The 26,997-nt window shown below is 38.4% G+C and overlaps 1 protein-coding gene and 1 long non-coding RNA gene across 3 annotated transcripts in view; one reads left to right on the top strand and one right to left on the bottom strand.

Moving 5' to 3' along the window:
- The window catches only part of LOC129373950 (uncharacterized), an 83,575-nt gene that overhangs the window by 43,709 nt on the left and 12,869 nt on the right, over positions 1–26,997 (bottom strand). Inside the window, exon 5 of one of the 2 annotated variants that reach the window (XR_008607428.1) lies at positions 26,475–26,870. The exons of the other annotated variant lie outside the window; for it this stretch is intronic. This is a non-coding gene — a long non-coding RNA (uncharacterized LOC129373950). Of the gene's footprint in view, positions 1–26,474; positions 26,871–26,997 lie in introns of those variants that run through there. 2 annotated transcript variants of the gene reach the window in all.
- Positions 1–26,997, top strand: part of grin2ca (glutamate receptor, ionotropic, N-methyl D-aspartate 2Ca) — a 50,285-nt gene that overhangs the window by 12,939 nt on the left and 10,349 nt on the right. The window contains exons 2-5 of the mRNA XM_055052105.1: positions 4,935–5,385; positions 14,831–15,432; positions 19,316–19,430; positions 23,505–23,716. Of these exons, the coding sequence (XP_054908080.1) occupies positions 4,951–5,385; positions 14,831–15,432; positions 19,316–19,430; positions 23,505–23,716 (1,364 nt within the window). The 5' untranslated portion in view covers positions 4,935–4,950. The remainder of the gene's footprint in view (positions 1–4,934; positions 5,386–14,830; positions 15,433–19,315; positions 19,431–23,504; positions 23,717–26,997) is intronic.

Genomic DNA, 26,997 nt, shown 5'->3' with positions numbered 1-26,997 from the left:
TTTAAAGGACAATATTGTTTAAAGAAATCTCAAAACAACATTATTGTTTATCACAGTAACTTCTAGGAGAATTTATCATCCGGTAAACTTTGTTATCATGACTGATCTGTCAGCAAGTACTTAAATAGAAGTACTTGTACTTGGTTTTTCAAAATTACTAATTATTAGACATATTGTAAGGAAATCCAAGTGATTTCAGCATTTAAACAGAAATGATGAACTCCCTGTTCTCATCACTTGGCTAACTTAACTCAAGCAATAAAAATCGAGTAAGAGTCTGATTAAGTTATAGAAAACTCATATTTCTCAATCAGATTTCTAAAGGTCGCGACGTGGCAGCAGCAGATTGATTGTGGAGTGACCTCGGCCTCTGTGGACTCTCTGACCGATCTGCAGCTTTACTGATAACGACACAGAGGATGACTCTGTCAGCATGTGAACCGCAGCCCTAACAGGCTGCAGATGCATGGCTGAATCTGCTCACGTGACAGCGGGATGGGACAGGTGCGGCCACAGGCTTCATGCCCAGAATACAAAGCCAGGCATTAAACACTGCGCAGATGAGACCACACCTCTGAGCCAGATGTTTTTACCGCTGCAGGGACTCGCTAATGAGCTGCAGGCGTCACGAGGAGAGAATGACAGCAGTCACTAAAAATGACAGGTCATAAAAAGTCACACCGTTAGAAGAGATGCAGCTTCATTTAGCGATTTACAGAAAAGATAAATACTGGAAGATAAAGATATGGGCTCACATTTGAGATAAAAATACACATGAGGAAGAAAAAGATGGTTTCTTTTGATGACGGGTTATAAAACATGCAATATTCAATGTCAAAATGTGTACCAAATTCTGTAGATCAAAAGATTTCAATTTATCTGAGCTGAAAGTAATTATTCACCTTCTGGTGTTATCAAAGTGTCCAGATGTCAGTGGGGAAAATATTGGTAAATTATTCATGATAAAACTCTGGGAGCTCCTTCTGTGAAGAGGCTGCTTCCTCTGTGTGTCTCCCACTAGAGGGGGTTAAGCACATCTTCAATGTTCATTAGTCAGAGTCTGAGACAGAGAGCAGACTGTTAGTCTGTTAGCTGCTAATCTTCCTGGTTATTTTCACTGGCTGACAGGTAACCAAACAACTACCACCTTTAACAGTTACTTTACTAACACCACAAATAACTGTCCTCTTCGTATAAAACATGAAACCCAACGAAATGAAGCCCTTAATGAACGGACAACATTTAGAGGGCAACCTTTCTGATCCAGCAACCATCCTGACTCATTTCTCTCTGCCTACATAACCCAGAATGCCGTGCGGTTCGAGATAAGAGCTCAGTAAAATTATTAATTTTTTTTTTCAATTGATATTGGTCACACATCAATCACAACTGCTATAATGCTGCAGAGGAAAGCAACACTTCAGTTGATGTTTTTATTCAGTGGTGGCTGAAATGCCTGCAGTTTGCTTATTCTGACAATAACATATAAAATGGTTAGATTTATTTTATCTTTTATCTTGCCCTAAAAAAATCAGTAGTATAGAAAATTAGGGATTCCTTTTCGTACTGGTTTGGAGTTTAGATACGTAAACACATTTCTAACTCACCGCTCTTCGTTTTTCCTATTGATGAAAAAAAATTCACATTGCAAAACTGGGAAATGAAAAATCAACATGAATTCACTCAAATTAGAGGTAAAACCTGTGATAGAAGACAAGTGAAAATTTATTTCACTTGTCTTCTTCACTTGTCTTCTGTCACTGAGAAAAGAAATGACAAGATTTCACAGAAATAAATATATGCAACCAACTACAAAATGTTTTCTTAGCTTTAGCTCATTAAACCACAATTTACAAAGAAAACTAATTTACTTATTTGCCTGGCATTAGATAAACAAGTGATTTATTAATTATCACTAAATGTTACTATATTCATATCATAAGCCAATACTTGTAATAGTAACTAATAATAACACAAGTTGAGTCAAAGCTTATGATAAAGTAAGTGTGTGTAAATGAGGAGGTAGCGTGCTCCGCAGCTTGCGTCAGCAGGAACACGATGACTCACAGTGAATCCAGGTTGGATCGTGACGACAGCAACAACCTGTCTCCTGTTTCTGCTGCTAACGCCACGATCAACAACAAGAACCCAGAGCCAAGCAGACGGTGTAGTAAACATACTGGACAGACAAACCATGCGCTTAATGTCTCTGGAGCAAACAGATCTCAGTAATCGTGTCTTATTCTAAACGGATCCAGCAACAGCAGACCTGCATGAGCAAAGGCATCTCCTCTTTTTACATCCAAAGTTCTCCAGTGTCATAAGAATATTTTGTGGTAGAACAACATAAAAAAGGAATAGTATTGATATTGGTTTTTAAATCTGAAATGTGCAAATCAAAATGTATTCCTCCCTTTGAATGTGTGGTGTGTTTCTACCAGCTCTCATGTGCAGCAGTTTCGACTTTTGTTCAGTCTTTGCAAAACAGCTCCAGTTCAGACAGAATGATGCTAAATGAAGCTCTTTTAGTTTATTTGTTAAATTAAGCACCATCATTTAACAGGAAAAACACTTGGTACGTCCACCATCTTATGAGATGAAACAGAATATGCATTCCCATTCAGTGCTTAACTTGTCCATCCTACACTTGGCATGGAGTGATATGGAGGAAAAAACACCTGTCAGCTAAATAAGCTTGTTTTGTTTGACACTGCTGTACTTTAACTGGCACTGAAGCAGAGAGAAAAAACGACTTATAAACTGTAATCCCTTTTTATTTGGATTTTATTTGTACAAATACCCCTGAGCAGTAATCTGTCACATGTTATTTTTAGATTTACTGTGACGCAGGAACAACTCTGTGTGGCTGAGGGCAGTTAGGAGAAAATGCAATTTATTTATAGCTAATGTTCGTTTTTAGTTTCTATAAATAGAGTAAACTTCATCATGCAGATTGGTAATGGCTGTTGGTAGTGCTTTAGGGTTGCATTAGGATGATTTAATGGTACTTTTTGTGTATTTGCATCTCTCATAAATAAGTTCAAGTAGTTTCCGGAGAACCTTTATTGTCCGATTACAAGATTATTTGCCAAAATAATCAACAGAATACTCAATTGCTAAAATAATCGCTAGCTATAGCCCTATTGTTGATATTTGTAAATGATGCTGCTGTTCTTGCCTGGTCACTCTTGAAAAAGAGAGTTTTTATTTCCAGGTTTTTATCTGGTTAGGTAAAGGTTACTACTAATATTTTACAGTTCAATCTGGTGGTAAAGGGGGAAAAAAAACTTGAAGCCCATCAAGCTAGTGATGCTACAGATTTCTGTTGATTCAGAAAAGGGAAACTGATCACTAAACTCGTTCCAACTGATACCACCGAGGTTCTGCAACCACCTCTGAGATCTTCCACAGAAATACTGAAAATACAGCGAGACAAAAACAAGTTCATGGGGAAAATATTGTGCTTTCTCAAGTTTGAAAATATTTCAAACATGACAATGTACAACTGTTGTCCAAGTAAAATGTCCATTAGTGCAGAGGATGCAGTTGCTCATGTCCTAATAAACTGTCCAGGTGCCACACTTGTGTGATTCAGAGTTCCTCTCTGTATATTCTTCACAATTAGGTTATCAATTAGCGTCAAGATAATCAAGTTTGTCATTTGTAAATCGATTCAGAACCGTCCATTTCTTCACCTCAATGCATTCAAAATTTGATTTTATCCCTCAGCCCTAAATCATGTTAGCTCATTCTTACTGCCACCACTTATGTCCTCTAGATCTGCCAGTTCCTTGCATATAAAATCATTTGCATACGCCTCAAAGATCTGCATGGATCAGACTACATTTAAACCGTTGCTTCTGGGATTTGATTGGTTTCTGTGAGTTTTTGTGCTTGTTATATCTGCTGAAAAATATGCAGCAGATATCCATTTGTTCTTATGCTAGGTTTTATAAGTCTGCAGTGTCTTCTCTGTGAGAGCATAATAAAAGTTAAGGCATTTATAAATCAGTGTCTGCATAGATGCATCACATGCCATTTGAGGCTGTTTTATTTGTTTTTCAGGATATGCGATAGCTAAAAGGCAACATAGGAGCAGGTATAGCAGCAGAACTAAACAACAGTTTACCTTGTGCAGCAGCCGGATCTCGATAAGTTTCTACACTACAATCAAGCTGCGAACCATGACGCCTGGCAGGGATTACCAAGGGATTACAATATATTTACCCCAATGGGATTCCATCACATGGTGGATCAGAATCCTGTGACAGGGGACCACTGAAGAGCTCTCCCTAAGAGCCACAAACGTTTCTGTGACACATTCGACAAAGAGCTCAGTGCTGTCTGAGAGCTCAACACAAACTGCAGTCTGGCTACAATATAAACCACTCGCTGCAAGCTTTTATTATAAATACAAGTTGCTCAAAAAGCATAAATCCTCATTTTAAAATTCATAAGAAAAGCAGAAAAGTGACTTCAAAAATCCATCTCATTAATCAGGATAATAAACAGCATGCATAGAACTTTTATGTGATTAAGCCTGGAACTGCTGATGAAACTAAGTAACAGCATCAAAAGTACTGTCACGAGAGAAATATTCTAAATCCCCTTGTTCTCCATTTGTTGCATTAAACACTGGACACCATCTGTTGGGTTGGCAGGCTGAATGCAGCAACAGCAGGGTGGCAGCTGCCGGCCTGAGACGCCACAGCCCGGCCAAAGCTCCCTCTTGTATGTGGCTGTAGTCTGAAAGTATCACTCTGGGCCTCGTTAATGAACATTTCAGACTAGAACAAGGACCAAAACATAGCCAAAATGTTGTTTGCCAAGATAAAAGGCAGCCTCTTTGATCAAAGTGAAGAAAAGTTAGCATTTATATACATATATTAAATGCTCTAATTTATCAACCCTCTCTTCTCCAACCCGTTCTCCAGGCAGTAGGTGACTGAGATGGGCCTTCGTCTGGGCAGTTGGAGTGACTCCCTGTGGTGGCCGCCACCGCTGCCGCTGTTGCTGCTGCTGTTCTGCACAACCCCCTCCTCCTTGGGTCGGCCCTTCGGGTTCCCCGTGCCCTCCGTGAACGTAGCGGTGGTGTTCAGCGGCCCGGCCTACCAGACGGAGATAAAGGGCCGTTTGAGCCGGGAAAACTTCATGGACCTGCCACTGGAGGTGAATCCCATCACTGTGCTGGTCAACAACACTAACCCACGCGCCCTGCTCACCCGGATCTGCGACACCCTGTCAACTAACCGGGTCCACGGCGTGGTGTTTGAGGACAATGTTGGCTCTGAGGCTGTGGCACAGATTCTGGACTTCATCTCCACACAGACAGCCGTCCCCATTGTGGGTATCAGCGGCGGCTCTGCAGTGGTCCTGCCATACAAGGTCAGTCACCGTCAAATTTAAGGAAGGGACGGGACACATGAAGACCCATTTAGGGTTGCATGCAATGTGCTAAGTTGCTGTTTTAAAAGTCTCCTCATTTTTGAGGATTCTGTAGTTTTCGAGGCAATTTTTCTTGGCATGTCTCCCTCCATAGCGAAAAACAGCAATTAGCAGAAATGCTTCAACAGCCTGGATCTTAGCGTTAGTTCCTAGCGTTAGTTCCTAGCGTTAGTTCCTAGCGTTAGTTCCTAGCGTTAGTTCCTAGCGTTAGTTCCTAGCGTTAGTTCCTAGCGTTAGTTCCTGGTGTTGGCCGATAATTTGATTTAATCTGTTAACTGACATTTTTGTTTTTGAAGATTAATTCTTAAAAAATCTGATTTTTTTTTTTACCAATGGGTTGAGTGACATGAGCGAGGCCGACCATCTCGTTTTACAGCTTCTATGTATTTATTTGGACTTTGAATTCAGCTCAGCTCAACAATAGAGTATTAGGGGCAAGCTAAGCCTTGTTCTTTAATTATGAGAAGAATGTTCTATTATTTCCAGCATTACGCTGTAATATTAGAAGAACGCCTATGTGAAAAACAGCAAAACATTTTAATAGTATCTTTTATATAATCTTTTATACTTAAAAAATAATTATTCTTCAACACATCAGTAGCATTATCAGTAGCAGGACTTTGAAATGGCCCTAATGCCTGTTATTTTTCACAACAGCTGTGGATGTTGAGAAGAAACAAACTGAGCTGGTTATGTCAGATCTTCATGACTATCTGTTTCTCATTAAAATGACTTTTCTCATAATTTTAAGATATGTCTTCTGGTAAAATTACATCTTTTTGCTAATATCACCGTATTTTATGTAATGACTATGTTCTATATAATGATTTATTCTACAAAGTGTAAATTACTTTGTGTTTCGGTTCAACAGGCCCTTTCTACTTATGGGTACATTTAAATTAGAACTTGAAGTTCAGGTTCTGTCTGTTGCAATATATTAGTCAATCACTCCAAACAGTCTAACACCTACTGTACTGTAATTACACTCCCAAAAGCAGAAAGGAAACAGTTTCCCTGAAAGCTAATGATGTATGTCATCAAACATCATTATTTCCATATGGACAGCGAATGTGCTGAAATAACAGCACATTCGCTGCTTTATAATGCTTTGATTCATTATTTTTATGATGAATCAGAAACAATCTCTGTCTGCAGAGAAATGCATAAATAGAAATCAGGAAATTTAACTGGAAACAGATATCTCTCATATTTAATCTAACCTTTGGCTTTATGATCGATGTGGAGTTTGAAATCAGCTCAGCTCCATATGTTGTGAGAAGGGAGTCGTGGTCGAGGGCTCAAGAGATGCTCGTGACACATCAGAGTGTTTAAACTTTGTTTGGTTTGAAGCTGGGAGGTTTAGCAGCAGCGATCCATCAAGGAAGCACAAATACTCTCCACAAAGGGATCAGCCACAGGGACAGACAGTAATCCCTTCAAAATGGCTTTCTCCTGGTTGTCTACTACAGATGTGTACAGAAGGACAGGCTGGCAGAGGAATGTAATACCATGGGAAATGCTTGTTCAAAGTGATGATCTTAAAAGATTTAGGAAACAGTATATGTCATGTTATAGAATAGGACACTGCTGGAGGAAATATAAATTCTGTAAGTGAAAATAATCAACATTGATGCACCGTAAGATATGCATACATCACTATGATCAATCTAAACTTCCAAAGAAATCACTTTGTGTAACTGGCTGGATGATTGGACATCCCTAAGCTTTCAAGGATGCTTAAAACCTTCTGAATAAGGGACTTTACAAGAGTTACACTGGAGGACAGAGATTTTAGCTTGTTTTGATCCATTTTCATCTGCAGTTTGTCTGATAATCTCGACAAAAGAAGTCAGGAGACTCAGGAGACGCCGGAGGCAGCACAACTGAAACTTGGCTTTAAGCAGAGAAGCTAAGCTGATAAACAAGGAGCAGAGTTGGTCTTCCGTTTTATTAAGAACTTTTAAAAGACAAACAGGTCGAATAATGAACTTGTCCATAAAAAGGAATCCAGCTTCTCTGTAAAGCAGCTTTTATTCTGATCTTTGTGCAGCCGTCTGCTAGGCTGTGTCTGACCTGATGGCTTATTTTGCTTTAAATGTTGTTTATCTAATTTCCAGCACACTGAGCTGCATCTCCTTTTAACCAACAATATCTGTCTGTAAGCGGTTCTAATATAATGCCAAGTCAGGCTGAAGGGCTTCACTTCTGCTTAGCTGATTTTTGCCATTTAGTGGTTGATCATTTGTGCTCTGGTAATCAGTCATCTGACCCACTTTGTGTGGGCAGATTATTGATCTCAAAGTTTCAGGTATTGATTGTCTTTCTGAGTATCTTTCAGACCAATCTAATGTTTGTAAGAAAGGAGCCAAACTGGGTGGTAAAAATAATTTCTACTTTTAGATTACGTGAAGGTTTGTTTTCATCCTGCTGTTTTTTTTCCGTAGTCCATCTGGGATTTGTCCCAGTGAGCTCAATTTCTCAGGATGCATTTCATCCAGGCCAATCAGTGAACAGAAGTTGTGAACAATGACTTTGAATTGCAACCTATCTATGGTTGTAGTTTGGCAATGGCAACAGAGGAAACAAAGGACGCCATTCACAATTGCAAATACTGAGCGATTAAACGAGAAATGTTTAGCGGTTTATATACGTCAAAGCCAAAAGCAAGCGACCGGCTAAACACAGATCCAATACTTGAGTGATCAATAGTCTCTCCATATCTGAGGGTCCAGATCTTCTGTATGAAGCAAGTGGCTGGTTTTTACCAGGCTAATTTATCACAGTACTAAAGTTTTTTTTTTTATGTTTATTTGACCAGGTGGGAAAATTTTGTTAAACTTTATTAAGGAATTAAAATTTTCAGCACCCATGATTTCATGGCAATAAATTTAAAAGGATGTTGATATAACCCTAAAAATGTATTTTATTAAATATTGCATGTCTAATTTCTTTACTTATTTCAATGAATTGTTTGGCTGCTTGACATGGATTTATAAATCTTAACGATGTAAAGCAATATGAACGGTGTTGCTGAAATCTGCTGTACAAACAAACTCGACTGACGAGTCTTAACATTAAAAAGCAATATGAAATTTAGTCCATTTATTAACTCAATGTGAAATTAGTAGATAATCTAAAATTCTGGGAAAGTATTTTGTTCCTTTTTTTAGTATCTCATTATTTTAATCACCCGATTTTAGATAAACTGGACTAAACAGTGCATGTTTACTTCCAAACTGAATGCATTTAAACAGCCTGTGTCCAGACAGCTCAGTCCTGAAGGGGATTTTTCCTCCAGAAACTCGGTGAGAGTTGTAATCCACACCCATTTGAACCAAATCCTTTTTTTTAGTTTCTGTTTTTCTCCCCATAATCTGCCCTTCACAGCATATGCCACAAAGAGAGAGAGAGAGAAGTTGCTTCTAAGTGGGAGAGACACGTTGTCCTGTAAAGAGCACTGAGATAATTTTGAGGTTAATCTGCATTAATGGGGTTTGCCAACAGGAGGTGAGTTTCCTCAAGTCAAAAAACAAACCTTCAGCAGTCTGGATGAAAGGTTAAGGTGGAAGCGTTCTCCTCTCAGTGAAAAACAGACAAGTTTATTTTATCTTTAGTCAAAAAAAATTATGCTTCAGTTCATCATTATCAAATAATTTCAAATCCTCGCTTCCTGTAGTGTTAACCCTTCATTTGTTGAATTAAAAACAAGTAAAGATCTTTGTGATTTCCATAATTCACGTGTTTTCAGACTTCTCCCTCATCAGCTGCAGCCATTTTAGCAGAGCTGCTGTGTGATGTAGCCATCAGCAAGCGCCTCCAAGGTAATGAAAGAGGTTTTACTCATCAGTTAATGTTTCCTACTGCTCATTTACACTGAAGCAATTCTAACTCAAATGTAGGCAGAGCAAATCAATCATAATCACTTGCAGAATAAACACGTGTAATAAGAAATAAGATGGTAGGTGTTGAAATAAATCACTGCTCTTTACTGGTAATTAGACAGTAAAAGAATTTGAAGCTGTTAATATATGCCGTCTAGTGAAGGCATTAAAGCTGCCTGTCAGAAAAGTATTGAACGTGTTATTAATGTGGAGCGTCGCTGTTGGAAAGCGAACGTAATCTCCTCACCCCGCTGCGGCACCAGCTTCCAGACGGACATGCCTCACCAGATCCGTTCCTAATTTTGTGAGGCCCTGGGTAATCATTCACTCTATATTCACTATATCTACACAGCAGGCAGCAAGGATCAGGTTACTGTCACTGACCTTTAACAACACAGAGATGACTGTTTTACTGTGCTACAAACAGTACCAGTTACCAAATCAAGAACTGAATTCAACAATAAAATGAATGAAATACTAAATAAATCTGTAAATGAAACATGTATTGCAAGAAGGCAAGTTAACTTTTTAAATTCCACTAATCAAGAACATCCTACAGATTGACCCTGCAGGATGCTAATCCGTAGGATGACAGTCATGAGGCTGTCATGAGACTGGTGTCCATGATAGCCAAGTCTGAATTTAGCCCAGTTCTCGTGAATTCAGTTGATTGGACTTGATTTGGATAGCACCTACCTGTCTATATTGACAGTGGGACCTAATATAGGTCCCACTGTCAGAGGTCAAACACCAAGAATGAAACCAAAGGAACTGGCTGTAGATTTCAAAGAAAAGATTGTCGCAAGGTACAAATCTGGAGAAGAATCCAAATGGCCCAAACCAGAGACTTGAATCTGCTTGAACAACTTTGGAGAGGTCTGAAAATGACTGACGGACGTCTTCATCCAACCTGATGGAGTTTCAGATGAACAGTAGAGAAGCACAGGCCAAACTGCCTAAAGATTACTGAGCTGATGGCATCAGATTCAATGAGAGCAGAAGCTGGAAAGGTGGATCAACGAAGAATCAAGCAAAGGTTGTGAATACTGACGTAAATGAGAAATTGCCATAACAAGGTATTTCTATAAAGACGTTTGACAAAGGAGAGTCATTTACTACATTTTGAAATAATGCTGTAACATAAAATGTGGAAAAAATTAGGTGCTTGAATACTTTCTGGGTGAACTGTAGGTTCAACAGCTTTTCAGAGTGTTAAACAGACTTTAACTACAACATAAAGCACAGATGTTCAGTATTACTCTACATATCCTGCAGTTTCAGTTTTAAGTAGAAAAGCATCAATATGTGAATGTAAAAAAATAAACATCAGTATGAAGGTAATTATGTTGGGGTTTTAGGTGTGCTTAGCTTGATAATTCCACTGCACATTTCAGAGAAAAATAAAATTGCCCTCTTCATCTTATCATATTTATCTGACAGCTTTTATCTTCATATCACAGTTGATTTATGTGACGCTGTCAGAAGCAGTTAAACCAATGGAGCTCACTCACTTTTAAATGCATCACTAGAAGAAAATTCTGATCTAGGAAAGTGGCGGGTGGATATTACAGGCTGATCAGATTCCTTTTCTTAAGCTATTTTACTTTGTTCTGTAACATTAGATTATAGGCTTTTGGTCTCAGAGGTTAAAACAACCGGACGGCTACCCGTCAATTTGAGTTGGAAAAGAAAGTTTTGATTTTGCCAGTAGGGTTGTCATAAAATGGCAGGGCTAATGTGATTGGGGAACAGACATTTGGTGTGCTTCAAATGTAATTTAGGAGTCAAAAGTGCAGGTATATATTTGCAGTTTTCCTCCAATCATTAAAAATTAGCTTGATATTTTAAGTTGAACTTCAAAGCATTCTTTAAGGGATCCATTCTGCAGACTGACACATCCCGTCCTGCGAACCAGAGTGTTTTAAGAGAACAAAATGTAAGTCTTGCAAGAACAAGAGCCTGAGGCGGTTCTCTAAACTAGAGCAGTTCTTTTTTTATCTGTCTGTCTTTTCTACTTTTTGAACTCACTTCTCTCCGCTGCCACATCCTGCATTTTAAAACTGACTGCACTGTTGCAGGCTGACTTATCTCAACTAAAGGCAACAGTGTTAAAACACTGATAAGCAGCAGCCAACAGGGAGCAGAGTTGGCGGTCAGTGGACAAGCATGAAGTCTAACTTCATTCTGCAGGCACTGAAATGTGAAAGACTCTGATGTGAACAGAGGATGGAAGTGTTGGAGAGCTTCAGTTTAGAGGGCAATGAAAAAGATTTTGCCCCCTTTAATGTCACAAATACGAAAAATGAAAGTCTTACTGTGAAGGTCAGTGCAGAGTGTATGGTTTGTCTGTAACTTTTTAGTTCAACCATTTTAATTTGATCATTGATAAACAGAAAAAAAACTAACATTTAGAGAGAAATGCCAGAATAGTCTGTCATTGTGCAGGATCTGTGTGATGTCAGCAACACAGGAAGCTGTTGCCAGGGCACTTCCTGCTGCGTGGCGGAGGCACATATGTCACAACCGAGAGACGTCGCCAGAAGTCACTCTCTTCATGAAGAACCGTGTGCGGGTGTGACTGTGGGATTGGCTTTGATTGACCCGTGTGATCAAAATCTTTAACATTGTTTTATGTTCAGACATGAACACGAACATCAGGTTTAAATGTTTGTGAACTTATATAACTATGTTATTGTTAAATTCATCTTTGGAACTATGAATGTTCAAAATTTCGCTTCCTTAATTCCTGTTTGAAGTATTTTTATAATTTTTTGCATTATGTTTGATAGCAGCAGGTCCGAGTGTCTTCTTAATGGAAAAAGGTCCAGTTGAAAGTTGGCACATTTGTTATTTATTTTACCCAACTAAGGAGAAAGTTTATATTAAAATTTCTGTTCAATAGAACTTGTTGTTAATCAGACTAATAATTCAAATGCAAGGGAAAAAACATATGTAAGTAAGATAAAGATCACGTCTATAGTTCTGAGACATACTGGGAAAAGTGAAAACAGTGTAACTACTTGGTATTAAATTGGTTTAAACCTCATGCAGCACAGTAGCATGAAACACGAGTTGGAGAAATAGAACTTAAGGTACAGTAAGATTTTAAATAGAGATGACTAAATTGTTTCCGAAATAAAACATTTATTATGCCCTTAACATGTATATCCATGAATCAGCCTGCTGTATATACCCTGCATGTGGTTGTTGGGTTACAATATAAGCAAAAAGTGCAACGTTTATATGAGCAGCATCCCTGCAAAGTTACTTCATTTTAAAAGAGGAAAACTAGTTTCCACATGTACATTTTTCGGATAAATATACTCCTTTAAATGCTTAATATCAGCATTTGTAGGATCTACTGAATATCATTTTCAACAGGGGACATTTATACCTTTTGTTTTTTTTTTTTATACCCAACAGAAATGTCAGACAATTTGTTCATTTCAAGTCTATCCAACTCTAAAATTTGCATTCCCATCGAGCCAGCATCCCTGGCGGAGAATTAAATTTCCATTTTCTGTAAATGATTCCTCGCACCCTTTGATTCCTCGGACAGCGCTCTGCACTCTGACAAGACAGTCGTGACTTGGGGCTTTGAGCTGCAGCGGTGCCTGCGGTAATGCCCTGGGCTCATTTGGACCGAGCCATCTGTCTGCCCTCTGCTAATTGAGCTGTCCGGGTCTGAGGAGTTAAAGGTACTTTGTGCTTCCATGTGCAAGGGAGCATGAAGGAATCACTAAGAAAAACAAAACCAGACATCCTCATAGACACTACCAGACAGCCCAGCACCTGTCAATGAGGGAACAACTGATTGAGGCTGTAGCAGTGACAGATCTGCAGCAGGAGGAGTGGATTTCTCAGGTTGTACAAACCTGCATGAAATCTCTGCACCAATCGTAAATGTTCACCTCATCCATCTCTGTCCACAGCGGGTTCACCAGGCAGAACCAGCTCCCACTAAATGAGTGTCCTATGAGCGAACACAGAAAGAGCAACCGTTTTAAGGAAAATATATGAGCTCTGGGCTGATTTAATGAAAAGAAAAATTAAGAATAGCTGCCACAGAAATTTAATTATTTTAATTCCCAGTTTGCTTTTATTAGGGGAGTAAGTTAAGTTCTTCTGGATTATATAAAATGCACTGTGCATGAAAGGTGGATTTATTCCATCCTTTCTTCGCTGTTTGAAAAATCAGTGACAGAAAGACAATGGTGCAGTCAGAGGCTGGATTTAGCCGTGGCGTCTGAAACTGTGAGACGTTAATTCATCACAAGACAGCTAAACCCGTCAAGGACAACAGGGAGTCGGAAAGAATACGATCACAAGCTGCCAAGCAGTCTCGGGACACCTGACCCCTGCACCGCCTGAGCTGCGAGGGCTCGGTGCTCGGGGTAGACAGGGTTCTCCCCGGGGGCGGAAACGGGTCAGGATGGGCTCCTCCAGAGATGTAACACCAGGACTAAAACTCCTCTTTCTCAGGCAAAAAAAATGTTTGGTCTGAATTTTTAGTTCACTCATTATACAATAACAGATCCAGTGGAATTGTGACTGTTTAAACAGCAGGAGGAGACTTACTGAAAATATAGCAAAGAGTCACATTTTTGGTCTGATCTGAACAGAGCGACGGCAATTCATCTTCCAAGATGAAAACATTTTCAGAACCGACAGATAAAACATGCGCTGATCATCTGTCTTTGTTCAGCCTGGTGTTTGCAGCTTGAAAAATGTTATGAAGGTTTATGTCAAGTTTATTTGTATAGTAGATTTCAGTAACAAGACAATTCAGTGCTTTATATCATATAGGTATAAAAATCTAAATCATCAAAAATAATCAAATATGTTGATCAATGTTCCAGTTATTACTAATCAAAAGCAACAGCTGGCTATTGAGCAGTGATTTAAATGAAGTCAGTGTTTCAGCTGCAGTCTGTTCCAGATTCATGGTGAATAAAAGCTGAATGCTGCTTCCCTGTGTTTGGTTCTGCTTCTGAGGATGCAGAGCAGACCAGAACCAGAACCCCCGATTGTTCTGGAAGGTTGAGACAACAATAGCAGATCTTTAGTGTATTTTGGTGATAATCCATTCAGTGATTAAACAGCGGGAGAAAGCTGACCTACTACCAAAACAAATAGATGTGTTGCACACTTTAAAATGTGTGATCTGTCGGGCTTTAACCTTCTTAAGAGATTTGATCATTTGGACCCCACAAGACTTTTTACATTGTGCACAAATCCCTCAGGCACTTTTACAATTTTTTTGTGCATTTCTGGAATTGCCGGTCTGACGGGACAACCCCTTCCCCTGCTGCTCATTTACGCAGTTACATATGCCGGCTTCCCTACCAACATACTGTATATAGCCGCGAGAGGTTTAAAGAATGTTCAAATAAAATCTGGAGAACCTTTTTGGAGTTTGTGTATAAGCTAACACTGCATTTATTTGAACATGACCAACAGGTTAAGTGAAGAAAATGACGCCATGTTGTTCTCCTTTCCTTCAGGGTGAAGGTTCCAACTTCCTTCAGCTGGGTTCCTCCATCGAGCAGCAGATTAACGGCATGTTCAAGGTGATGGAGGAGTACAACTGGGACAGCTTTGTGGTCATAACCAGTCTGTACCCGGGTTACGAAGCCTACGTGGATTATATCAAGTCCTTCACAGACACCAGCTACTTCATGTGGGACCTGCAGGACGTGTTGTCCTTCGACATGTCGGCTGATAGCACCAACGACATACGAGCACGGAGGCTGCTGCAGCAGATTGACGCCCAGGTCCTGTTGGTCTACTGCTCCCACGAAGAGGCGCAGTACCTTTTTTCATTAGCAACCGAAGTTGGACTAATAGGACCGGGCTACATCTGGATTATCCCCAGCATGGCCGTGGGAAACCCAGACATCCCGCCACCTGACAGCTTCCCTGTGGGGTTGATCAGCATCATCACGGACCGCTGGAGGATGAGTCTGAGGAAGAGGGTGCGGGATGGGGTAGCCATTGTGGTTAAAGGTGTCCAGAGCTTCAGAAAGCAGAGAGGCTTCATTCCTGAGGGCCACAGCGACTGTCACAACCCTATCAAACAATCTGCCATCAACGACACGCTGTTCAAGTAAGAACAGTCTAAATCTTAACCCCATATTTTTAATGTTAATAAGATGTACATACAATACAAATAAGGGGGAGGCAGGGGTTATCATAACTATTATTTATTGTGAACATTTATTTTCAAGATAAAAGTTTGGGTTTATTAATGCCACATTAAATTTTAGTCAATGTTCAAAACTGACTAAAATATTATTTTTGTTCCCTAATTTTCTCCATGAAAGCATAAAAACTAAAATTAAAAATATATGATCAAATAAAGTATCTATGCATTTCTCTCACAGCCATGTTTGATGAATGAAACGAACTTATTTTAAATCCAGGTAAAACCATAAATAGACTTCACATTTCATCTGAAGAGTTTCACTCTGGATGAACTCAAACCATTTCTGAAACCAGAACTTTTAAGTTTTTATTTAACTTTGGGTTGTTGTCTAGCAGAGGTTTCCACAAGTTTCATTATTTAAGGCAATTTAAATATTTAAGGTAATTATATTGACTAAATGACATTAACATCATTCTGACCCTGCCTAGTGCTTTCCTGACTTCAGTGTCTTCTCACAGCATATAGTCAGAGTCTGCAACTTCTATAACCCATGGAGACATTTTGCTCTGAGGCCAAATGTTTTTGTTTTTGGTGAGAAATGTACTCCTCCATGACCACATTGTTTTCTCTGATCTACATCGGCCTGGAGCTGCAGATGTAGAGCTTCTGAAGAGGACAGTGATATGTCTGACAGTAATGAACCTGAAGGTTTCTGTACTTCTGACTTCATTGTCTTTTTTTAGTAGTGCTTTAGGGCAACTTCCTACAATTTCAACGATAATGTAGCATAAGGTATTGGTAATAAAAGCAGCATGAAATCCCTTTTTTTTATTCTAACAGTAAAATTCTTACCTCCAATGTATAAAGTGCAGAGTAGAAATATTTAAATACAGAGTACTTAAATTTGGAGCAAGCTGGTACCTTGTCCTACATGTTTCAAAAACAGTCTGCCTTTGACTAACAACTAATAACTGGGTATTAACTCAGTTTCGTTTACAGCTGGCAATTTTTTTATTTTTTGTCAAAGTCATAACATGATCACACTCACGCTACACTAGATTATATCTTTGCGCCCAAAATAGAAGTTGAAAAGTGAGTGAGTGGAATGAAACAATTATTAGCATAGATGCTCCAGGTGTCAGGGGTTCACACTTTGTAATATTCAGTCTGCTGGATGGAGCCTCCCTGCAGCAGATGATCACACTTCCGATGAGTTAAAGTGCTAAAGATGTCAAATATCACATCAAGTGTTGGAAGCACAGATAAGAAACAAAGCCAATACTTTAATACTTTAATTATTTGTAATTATACATAGTAATATACATAGTGATCCGCGCCATCTTGGTAGGCAAGCGCAGCGCAAACCATAGCTGAATCATAAACTATCAGGAGTCGTCTACATGGAGCTGAAGTGATTTCACTGCCATGACAAGAAACAAACAGGTAAAAAGTGGTCAACAGTCCTGTATTGATTTAGGATTTCCCGTCTGTTTGTTGTGGTGAAGCATATTTCATGGTGTCCTCTGCGCCGCTGTCATCCATCTCTTCAGCACTAATCACTGCATGTCTGTTGGAGACTGTGAGGTAATTTAGTCAGAGGGCGGGGGAGTGAAAGTGGACGGGGTGTGGCTTTCCATCAGTAAAGCCATGCCCAAAAGAACAATATGACACCATCTGTGCCGTGGAGCACAGAGAAAATCCTATTTTGCCGGAAAAAATGTTTTAATCAGCAAAGAGAATAGTTGGAAAAAACAGTCCCAGCTACAGCTTTTGACTCATATAAGCTCAGGTTAGTCAGGGAGAATGGACGGTGCTCATCTCTATATGACCTGTTACAGATGATCATCTATCAAGGGCCAATTATCGACCATAATCAGAAGCTCAGGTTTCATTATGGAGGATCACTCTCTCCCTGTGACATCAAAAGCAATTTTCACTTAAGTCAACAGTCTTTGGAGATAAAACTTGAACCGTTTATAAAAAACTGACCATAATCGCTATCTTTGAAATAGTACAAACCATATCGTTCACACATTTAGACCCAGCAGACACGTGTTCAGAAACATGAGTAAGTTGGGTCAGCGAAACAGAACAAAGCGCTTTCAATTAGCTTTATCGTCAGATCTCATCTCGTTGCAGTCAGATCAAACATGAGCAGCATCCTCTGTTGTTGGATTTCTGCTCTCTGGATAAGAGAATCTTTTGATAATGAGTCGGCTCACCTGTTAATAAGATTATCGCACACTGTCAGATTAAACACTCTGTTCACACACACCGGGCTGTGGGCTGTTCTCCTCCCACTGGGCTTTCATCACCTCTGCTGGAGTGAGGTGTGAGGTGAGAGCCCTGTGCCACACGTCTATCGCAACAGAAGATGTGAGTGATGTAACAAGAGGATCAGAAGCAGCAGCTAAATCAATCAGGGAAATGAGATGAGTTTTCTACACAGAAATAGGTAAAGAGTCCCAAATGAACTCCAAAACTGAGGAGAAAACTTGTAGATAGCGAAGCAGTTGATCATTTTCACTAGTCTGACACCCGCCTGGTTTGCAGTAAAGTCGGAAACTAATGAACCATAATCTTGCCCCAGGACGTAAAGGCTAATAGACAAAATTCTAAAACTTTACAACCTGAAAATAGTGGGTTCGATTCCAGCATCCTCCTGTTGCATGTTGGTGTTCCCCTGGGCAAAGACACTTAACCCCAAGTTTTCTAGTGATCTGTGCTGAGTGTGAAAGTGTAAAGTGCTTTGAGTGGTTGGTATGTCTAGGAAGGATTTAAAATTTCCCCATTTGCCTGATGAAACACTTACAGCTTGATGCTGAAGCAATAGTCTGTTGCATTTTAATTCACTATTTTCCCTCTTAATCTGCAGTCTGAGTGAAACTACAGACATCAGAGCTGCACAGTACATTGATTCCTAATTGTCACTGCAATATCAATGTGTGTCTTATTACACTTGCAAATCACAGCTTGGACATAATAATTGGTAGGATACTTTATTGCAAGACCCATGCATACAAATTCTGCATGTCCACAGTGTGTTTGTCTGGTTTAATAGACTTTGTAGTGACTGAGATGTGGAAGGAAAAGATTACGTTTTAGAGTGTGAAAATAGGGACGTTTCCCACCTGAGCTCGGTCGACTCACTTTGGTGGTGACCAAAACTGCAACTTTTGTTCCATCTCCAGCTGCTGTGGTTCTCTTTCACACTGCACTGTGTAAAACCAACCAAACCCTTTGAGCAACCTGATCCCCTCCCTACCTGTGGGGCACTGCACCAAGAACCACTGAAGGAAACAACAAAAACCTCTTAAAAAGACCCTGAGCGCAATTTCCATCTTCACAAAACATAAACAAAAATTGAGTGGTGTCAAATTTTAGCAATTGGAGGATTTCTCTTTCATCTTTGGCCACAAGCCATTTCCTCCACTAAAGCAAGTCTCTCACGTTTATTTCGCTTTACCCAGAATGCCCTGAGCTGTAGTCCACTTCCTGCTTCAAGAACCGTCTCCAGTCCACTTGTTCACAAATGCATTCGAACTACACCAGAGTTCAAATAAACCAAACCAAGACCAGGGTTACACTCCTCCTCAAAGGAACTGGACTTTCTAGATAACCGACCAGAGTTTGATTAAAGCAGGCCAAACAGGGCTGGTGGGAATGCTTCCTTATTCGATGTGTAGCATTTCAATTAAATGTTTCACAACTCTGCACAACTGAAGTTTAATATCTTGCCTATATTTACAAAAATGAAATGTAAGAATGCACGCTTAGCTCTATGTTTATCTATCTGCCTTCTTAAGTCACTAATCATCTTCTTTTGTTTGCTTTGTTCCTTCAGACACATGTTGAATGTGACATGGGAGCACAATGACTTCTCCTTCAACAGTAATGGCTACCTGGTGAATCCAGCCATGATAGTCATCACTCTGGACAGAGAGAGACAGTGGGACAAGGTAAGCTTTGGGCTCATTTCCAAGAATCTTCTCTTCAAAATAACATCTATAATGAGTTTCAGCTCATAAAATGGGAAAACAGAGGGGATACTCTGCAGCTGTAGCCCATTGGTTCTGAAGCAGAAGATAGACTTTCCTCATACCAATGAAACAACTAATGAAGCATCGGCTCCCTCTCACACATGCTTCATTCACATACACTTAGACACTCAGACTCCAACCTTCCTGAAAGGACAGCAGAAAGACAACAGAGTCAAATGACTGCACTTCATCAGTTTGTTTAAAGACAAGTGCAAAATGTAGCCAAAGTGGTGAATGAGATGCTTGGAACATACTCATAATAACATCCACTAGTAATTTAAAACATATTATGTTAGACGTATAATTTAAGGTGGAATACTTCTTAAACATCAACAAGTTATTAGGCGCTAATGGCAACCAAAACTACCTAATTAGAAAAGTTTTCACAACAAAAGAAATACTGTGAGAATCGATGCTCCAAAAAGAAGCAATTAATTTTCTTGTTATGGGATTATACTTACAGCGGCATTACAAATATATCATATAGTTTTATAAAGTAAAATATGCTACAAGCTACAAAACTGATAAATGGACCACGAAATGCCACAAAAACTGATTTATAATCTACCATTTTAGGATAATGAATACAATTCAATTCAACCATTTCTGTGACAGTTTGGCTTATTGTTAAAACCAAGTCATTAATCCTGAGTAAAATGTTGCAAGATTACAATGCATAGTAAAATACTGGAGCAATGTGTGTGTTTCAATTGTTCTACATTTTGTTAGGGAAAAAACATGATTCTTCAACAGTTTCATTCCAATATTCTTTCCAAAAGGAAGATGACTTTTTTCCAATACTTGGAAAGTCATATTCTTTTTTTGGAAAGTATAATACATTATAAGATATTACATTATAAAAGATATTCTTTCCAATATTTGTACACCTGAAAAAAATCAAGACTAAGTAATAAGGAAAAATTGCACCAAATTCTAATTATTCCCTTAAAAACATGTAAGAAGCAGAATGGTGTGAAGAAGCTTTCAAATTAAATATTTTAGTTGGTAACGCTTCCCTGCCACAGAGAGAGCTACAAATAAAAGAGTTTGTATTTGTGTGGCATTCAAAAGATATAAAGCAACTGAACCGTAAAGTTCTGGGAAGGACATGAACCTGCTTCATATGAATGTAAAATTTAAAACCAAGTTGCAGCTTCATTGATTCTCCTCTCGTTATTTCCACCATGCTGACCTTTACGTAAACCTTTCAAGCCAGAAAAAGAAAATCTTACTCTTGTACAGGACAATATTTTGCTCATTTCACTAAATTCCAGCCAAGATGTGGAAGGCAATCTATTTTCTGTGTTTAACTTTCTCTTGCCTTGGGCTTATTTTCACTGCAAGCTGAAAATCAATTCCACCTTTGGATTGCCTTTTTTATTGAGTTTTCTCAACACACTGCCATGCAGCCAGATCGTAATATAATAATCATGCTAGGGATGCAAGTTATTAATTAATTAATCGAAAGCAATTAATTGATAACTGCCTTTTTTTTTTTTAAATGAGTATAAAATGGGTCAACCGTCTTTCCATAACATTATTTTAATTTTGTGTCGGGTGTATTAAATACTGGGTGAATAAGCAGAAAATTTAAGTTTTTCACATTACTAAACTTAGACAAATTTACAAAATGTAACAAAATATTACGTTGCTAAACAGAAAAAATAAAATAAAAAGAATATGTGAAACATTTAATCCCACAAGAAGAGGCAGAAATGTTCAGGACCGCAGACTTTACTGTCCACTTTGTGTTAAAGAAGTGAACAGAAACTGTGATCTACCTCTTTGCCATCAGTGAAATCTTATCACTGATGGCAAAGTGAGCAACACTGTTATTCTTGCCTCAAATTCAGCTTCCTTCTTGTTGCTCTCAAAGGCATGTTTAACTCTGCTCCATAAAGTAAATAAACTCATGAAAACCTTCAAAATCAACCATTTTTAGAGCCATGTTTTAGTTTTCTCCCTGATTTAATGCACATGCATCAAATCATGTCTCACGGGAAGGCCTAAGAAGAATATTGACAAGCTGAGAAGGTTGTTACTACTAACACAGATAGGATGCCGACCCTTGAGGACCGACTTTGGGTACCCCTGTTTTACAACTATCAACTCATCAAGGATGAGCAGCGGCTCACTCGCTGGCCATACTGTAACACTGAAAGAAGGTCCATCTAAATGGACATTAAATCAATCAAATTAAACATTTTAATTCAATAAATCATCATGCGATAATTAATAACTAGTCAATTACTTGTTTACATCACTAGTTCATTCATATCTTGTTTCAGTCCAGGTCTTGCCGCACAACAAATACAAAAATGAGACACCATACGGCTCAGCTTTCAGCTAATAAATCTGTGTTAATGCAACGTTCTTATAACTAGCAGTTTCTGTTACCTGGCAAATTTCCACAATAAACCATTCAGGTGATCAAAAGGTCAGTGACTTTTGAAGACTGATGGAGATGAAAAGAAAACAAAATGGAGTAAAAAGGCAGCAGAGAGAAAGAAGAATTAGTCCTGACCGAACCGTTATCTAGCAACTAGATATCCAACAAGGCAATAAGAAGCTGCTGCCATTACATGTTTATCTGTAATGAACACAGAAATGGAAATTATTGTCTCTGTCCTGAAAATGAATTTTTGAAAAGTGGGGAAAAAAATATTAGCTTCTCGTGTACCTTATCTCTTTAAATTTATACAGCCACTATAGGCTTTGTTTACAATTTTGTTTACCACTCAGGTCACATTATATTTCAACACATGCTTTGTTTTTTAGAAATAACCAACACTAATTTTTGCTGTTCACTGGATGAAGTTGAGCATATTTTACCAAACAATGAAATCTGAGAATCAACTGGGAGCCGTTTTTTCACCCCAGAGTATTTCTGTAATTTAAAATGTAGTTTTCCTCAACAAAATACCCATAAGAGGAGCAACAGTAAAACAGTAAGACTGGTCGATATAACTGGCAGCAGAGAAGAATAACTGAAGTCCAAGAAGAAATTAAATATTTGCACTTCTTCCCCATGTTCCATTTTTCCACCCTTTTCATTTCATTGTGACAAGCCAAACTCGCTGCAGTGTATAAACTGGATTGCTTTCTTCCTGCACAAACAACAGAGATAATGCTGGAAGAAAAACTATTTTGTTTATCTGCAGGAAGTTACTGACATTTGGAGAATCAGTACTTTAATGTGAAACAGCAGAACCAGTTCACATTTACATTGATTATTGCAAATGTAAAGGTAAAATTTAAGTCTAGTGTTTAAAATGCTTTGTAGAAAAGAAGCTACAACGCTGTCATATTGCTCTGATATAAACAAACGGTGAAAAAAAGTTACTGCTCTCTAAAAAACATCCTAAACAGCTGCTCTTTGTTTTATGGCTAATTATCCCCACAGTTCTTTCTAACACCATAACTGGGAACATGCAGATTATAATGAAAGAAATGGCACGTGTGACAATCTACATATGAAATGGGTCAATATTTTTACACTTGACTGTTTTATAACTAAGTGCATACCCAATTGCTTAGTTAAAATAATGTGCAGAAATTAGAATTTCCTAAGAAATTTCAACAGCGGCAAAGGGACAGCTACTAAAAAGTAAAGGCTTCTGAGTTAATATGGTTGATTAAACATCAACGTCCAATTAAAGTCTTCTCACTGTTAATTTAGAAGAGGCTGGAACTGCTGAATGTTTAATTATACTGATTACAAACTCTGTGACTTAAAATCAAAACCCTTTAAAACCTCAGCTCACAGCTAAGGATGAACAATGTAGAGGATTAAGTAGTTTCATTAGTTTAATACATGGTTTATTTCTCACGTTTCTCTTCAATACGTAAGCGTTCAAGTCTGTTAATCTGAGGCATTCTTCCACAAACCGTTGGTGTCTTTGGCCTTTTTATGGAACAGCTAAGTATTATGAGTGCCATCTGTTTGTTTGACTGCCTCCTGCTGATTCACCCTTCTTGTCTTCACTCCTCCAGGTGGGGACGTACGAGATGGGAATCCTGCAGATGAGATACCCGGTGTGGCCGCGGTTTGGCTCCTACCTTGAGCCGGTGTCAGATTACAGACACCTGACTGTGGCTACACTAGAGGAGCGGCCCTTTGTTATTGTGGAGGCAGTGGACCCTGTGACTGGTACTTGTGTTAGCAACACTGTACCCTGCCGACGACAGTCCAACAAGACAGAGGCGTAAGTTAACTGATAGAAATAACTTTACAAATTTTACATTACGTTTTTATTATTTAAGACAAGCATGGATTTTCCCCAGATATTAGTCACCATTGCTTTATAGTGTTTAACATTGAGGTAAAAACTGATTTTCAATAGAATAAAATACTTTGTGCATCTTGATAAATCTTAAATGTTTGAATCTGAAATTATATTTTTAGGCCACATGAATGTACAAATGAATCACACAATGGAACAATTAGAAACCAAACAAATTACAAAGAGGAAGCCACCAGGGTTGCACTTTTCTGGCTGATCACCAGTCGTTAAAAAGCCTGACCAGCTGATTACGATTTTGGCAGATTAATTTTTGTAACTACGTTTCCAACAGTGGGATGACTGTTTTTAACTATCTGTGATGGCAGAGCAAACGGGGACAGTGGCTTATTTTCAGAGCTTGCCACAATTAATCAATCACATAAAAACTAAAGTGAGCTTGATAATTTCCAATCTGAAGGGAATTTTGTGTATAGAGACTTTATATTAAATTTATGGTTTTGTTTGTGTTTTAGATATTCAAAATATCTCGCAGTTCCAGTATGAAATGCTATGTACAAAATTGCATTATTATTGTATTATCAATCCATGACTTGAAAGTGGTCTTATCACTGGTTATTGCAATAATTTCTGGCACAATTTGTTATCTTGCAGAATTTGCCATTGCACCTACTGATAAAACTTAAAGACCTTCTGCAAGCACTCTGTTGCACTGGTATTTCTCTGTTGAGTGAATCATTCAATCATCTTGAGTAAAACAAACCAACATCTGATCGCTGTAGAGTCCCTCAAACACCCTTATGTGCTAGCAGAGCCATCTTAATTGATTTTGAATCTAACTGGAGAGTGCCATTAGCCATGAGATGAAGAGGCTCTTCCCCTGCCATTACCACATGCATGGCTTCTTATCACTCAATGAGGTGAGATACTCATTAGGCTGCTTGGCCAGAGTGCAATATCCCAGGGATCACCTTGTGACCCAATCAGGGAAATATATGTGGTGCATGATGGGGTATCAATTAGATGGGACGATTAGGCCATGTCATCAGTCCTGAGCACCTGAAGACTGATATTGGTGTTCATTAGCAGGGGAGAGAAGCACTGGCCATTATCCATTACTGACAATGGTGTTAACGAGGTGAAGGGAACAGAAGATGAATATCGCGCCCCTTCAGTGTTATGAAGAACTGTGGTGCTTTATCACTCATGTTGACTGAATCTTCCAGCCTCTAGTGGAAAAAATCCCTGTCGGACAAAGGAACCTTTTCATTGAGTTGCATTTTTTCTTTTTAAAGAAGCAGTCAATAAAAGGTCAATGATCCAGTCAGCTTTCAACCAATCAAGAAGAATGGCTTCTACACATGTATGCGTGCATAGCAGCAACAATATGATTTCATAGTAATTAGTAAAAATAAATAAAAATAAAAATGCAGCTTAACAACCAAACCTGTCAAAACAGCTTTACTGTTAAGATTTAATCAGCAGCTCTGATTGGATTCAATTCATAAACCATGAACCAACAGAGGATGTCCTGAATCACTAGAAACTCTCAGTAGAAAGCCAACACCCACGTTACAAAGTGCACCTGTTTATATAATTTGATGATTATCACTTTATCTTATTCTTGATTTGAAGATTGCTTCTTTTGTTAAGGCAATTGAAGTTCGCAACAGTTTTTCATCCAGAGTTGAATCATAAATCAAATCAAATCTGGATGCTGATCAATGCTTCATGGCAGTGATCAATGTTCTGAACACAAATACTATTACTGCAACACAGCTGTTCTTGTATCATCACATGTTCTCTGATGCTGCCTAAACATTTAATATTAAAATATTCTTGCACATGTAAAAATATCTATGACTTGTAAAACTGGAAGGAAAATTTCCTATGTTTAAAAATGACATTATTCAGTGTAAGGCAGAAACATCAAATGCATTTATAATAAGACAGACAAGCTGCAGCCAAAACAAACAGGTTGCTGGTGAAGACGCTGGACTTTATCAGCATAGAGGCTTTATCCACCTGAGGACCTAATTTACAGATTAAAACCTGGCACACTCAAACACTTGAAAATGCAAAACTGTGAGATAGATAGCATAAAATCTTGATATGAAATCCTGTCAAACTGTATGATGAAAATACCAGCAGAAACTGAGATATGACTACGAGTGTTGCTGTGCTTATTATGGGTTAGATGCTGAAAAGGGAGAGAGGAACTGGAGGGAAAAGAGACAGAGGTAACAGAAATTATGACTGGGAAAAAAGGAAAACAATCAGATTCCTGTCACAACAGCAGCTACAGAAAGAGCAGTTCCGAGAAAACAGACACAGCTTGATATTTGTTGCTGGTCATCTTTGGTTGGGAAAACACTAAATCTCACGTGTGACACTGAACAACCTCAACCCATGGGCTTATTTAAGATTAAGACCAGAGATTTTCTTTCATGACAAAAGATTTTGCCAAAGACTACCAACAATCAACTCTGAGCAAAAGTGCTTTTGTAAATAATGATTTAAAGCTCTTGAAGAAAAAATAGCATGTCATTTCCAAAGATCCTAAAGATTTACAGAGAAGACCCAAATGTGTCATATCTGTGGCAGATTATTTTCAAACAACAAAAAAGCTGGTTTTTATTGAAAATGTTAAGAGAATTTACTTTACAAATGGTATCATAGGGAAAAAAATACTCCTGCTTTAGTTACATTTGAAGAGATACAATGTCAAAAATTATTCTTAGTCAGTTATGGTTTCTAAAAAATATATAATGTTTCACAGAACTAGTAATCTGTTTGTACATCTCTCTTGGTAGTTTTGAGCATGATTAGGTCAGTCACAATAACAAATTTAACTGGACAATAAAACATCCCAAAAGTTACAGTGATAAATTATGATATTTAGATTTAAAGACACAAACAAAGCACAGACAAATTAGATGTTTAAATTATTTCGTAGTTTTGCAAGAAACTTTGACGAGCTCCAGCAGATTTCAGCAAATTCAGCTCACAAAGTAGAAAAAAGTTCTTCAGAAGGACCATAATAAATAACACGTTTCCCTCACAGCACTCTGGGGATGATTCATTCAGAGATAATGTCCTGCTGAAGGATGACATTGAGCTGAGGAGATAATTATACATTAACAGTGTTCAATAAAAATGAAATCATAAGTTGATTTAATAAAAGACATAAACTGAGTGCAACTGTTGATGAGCAATAAGATCAGCACCAGATAGCTTTAAATATT

This window comes from Poeciliopsis prolifica, unplaced genomic scaffold (assembly GCF_027474105.1).
Source record: "Poeciliopsis prolifica strain line A6 unplaced genomic scaffold, Auburn_PproV2 SCAFFOLD034, whole genome shotgun sequence".
Taxonomy (NCBI): Eukaryota; Metazoa; Chordata; class Actinopteri; order Cyprinodontiformes; family Poeciliidae; genus Poeciliopsis; species Poeciliopsis prolifica.
This window is presented reverse-complemented; position numbering and strand designations above follow the sequence as displayed.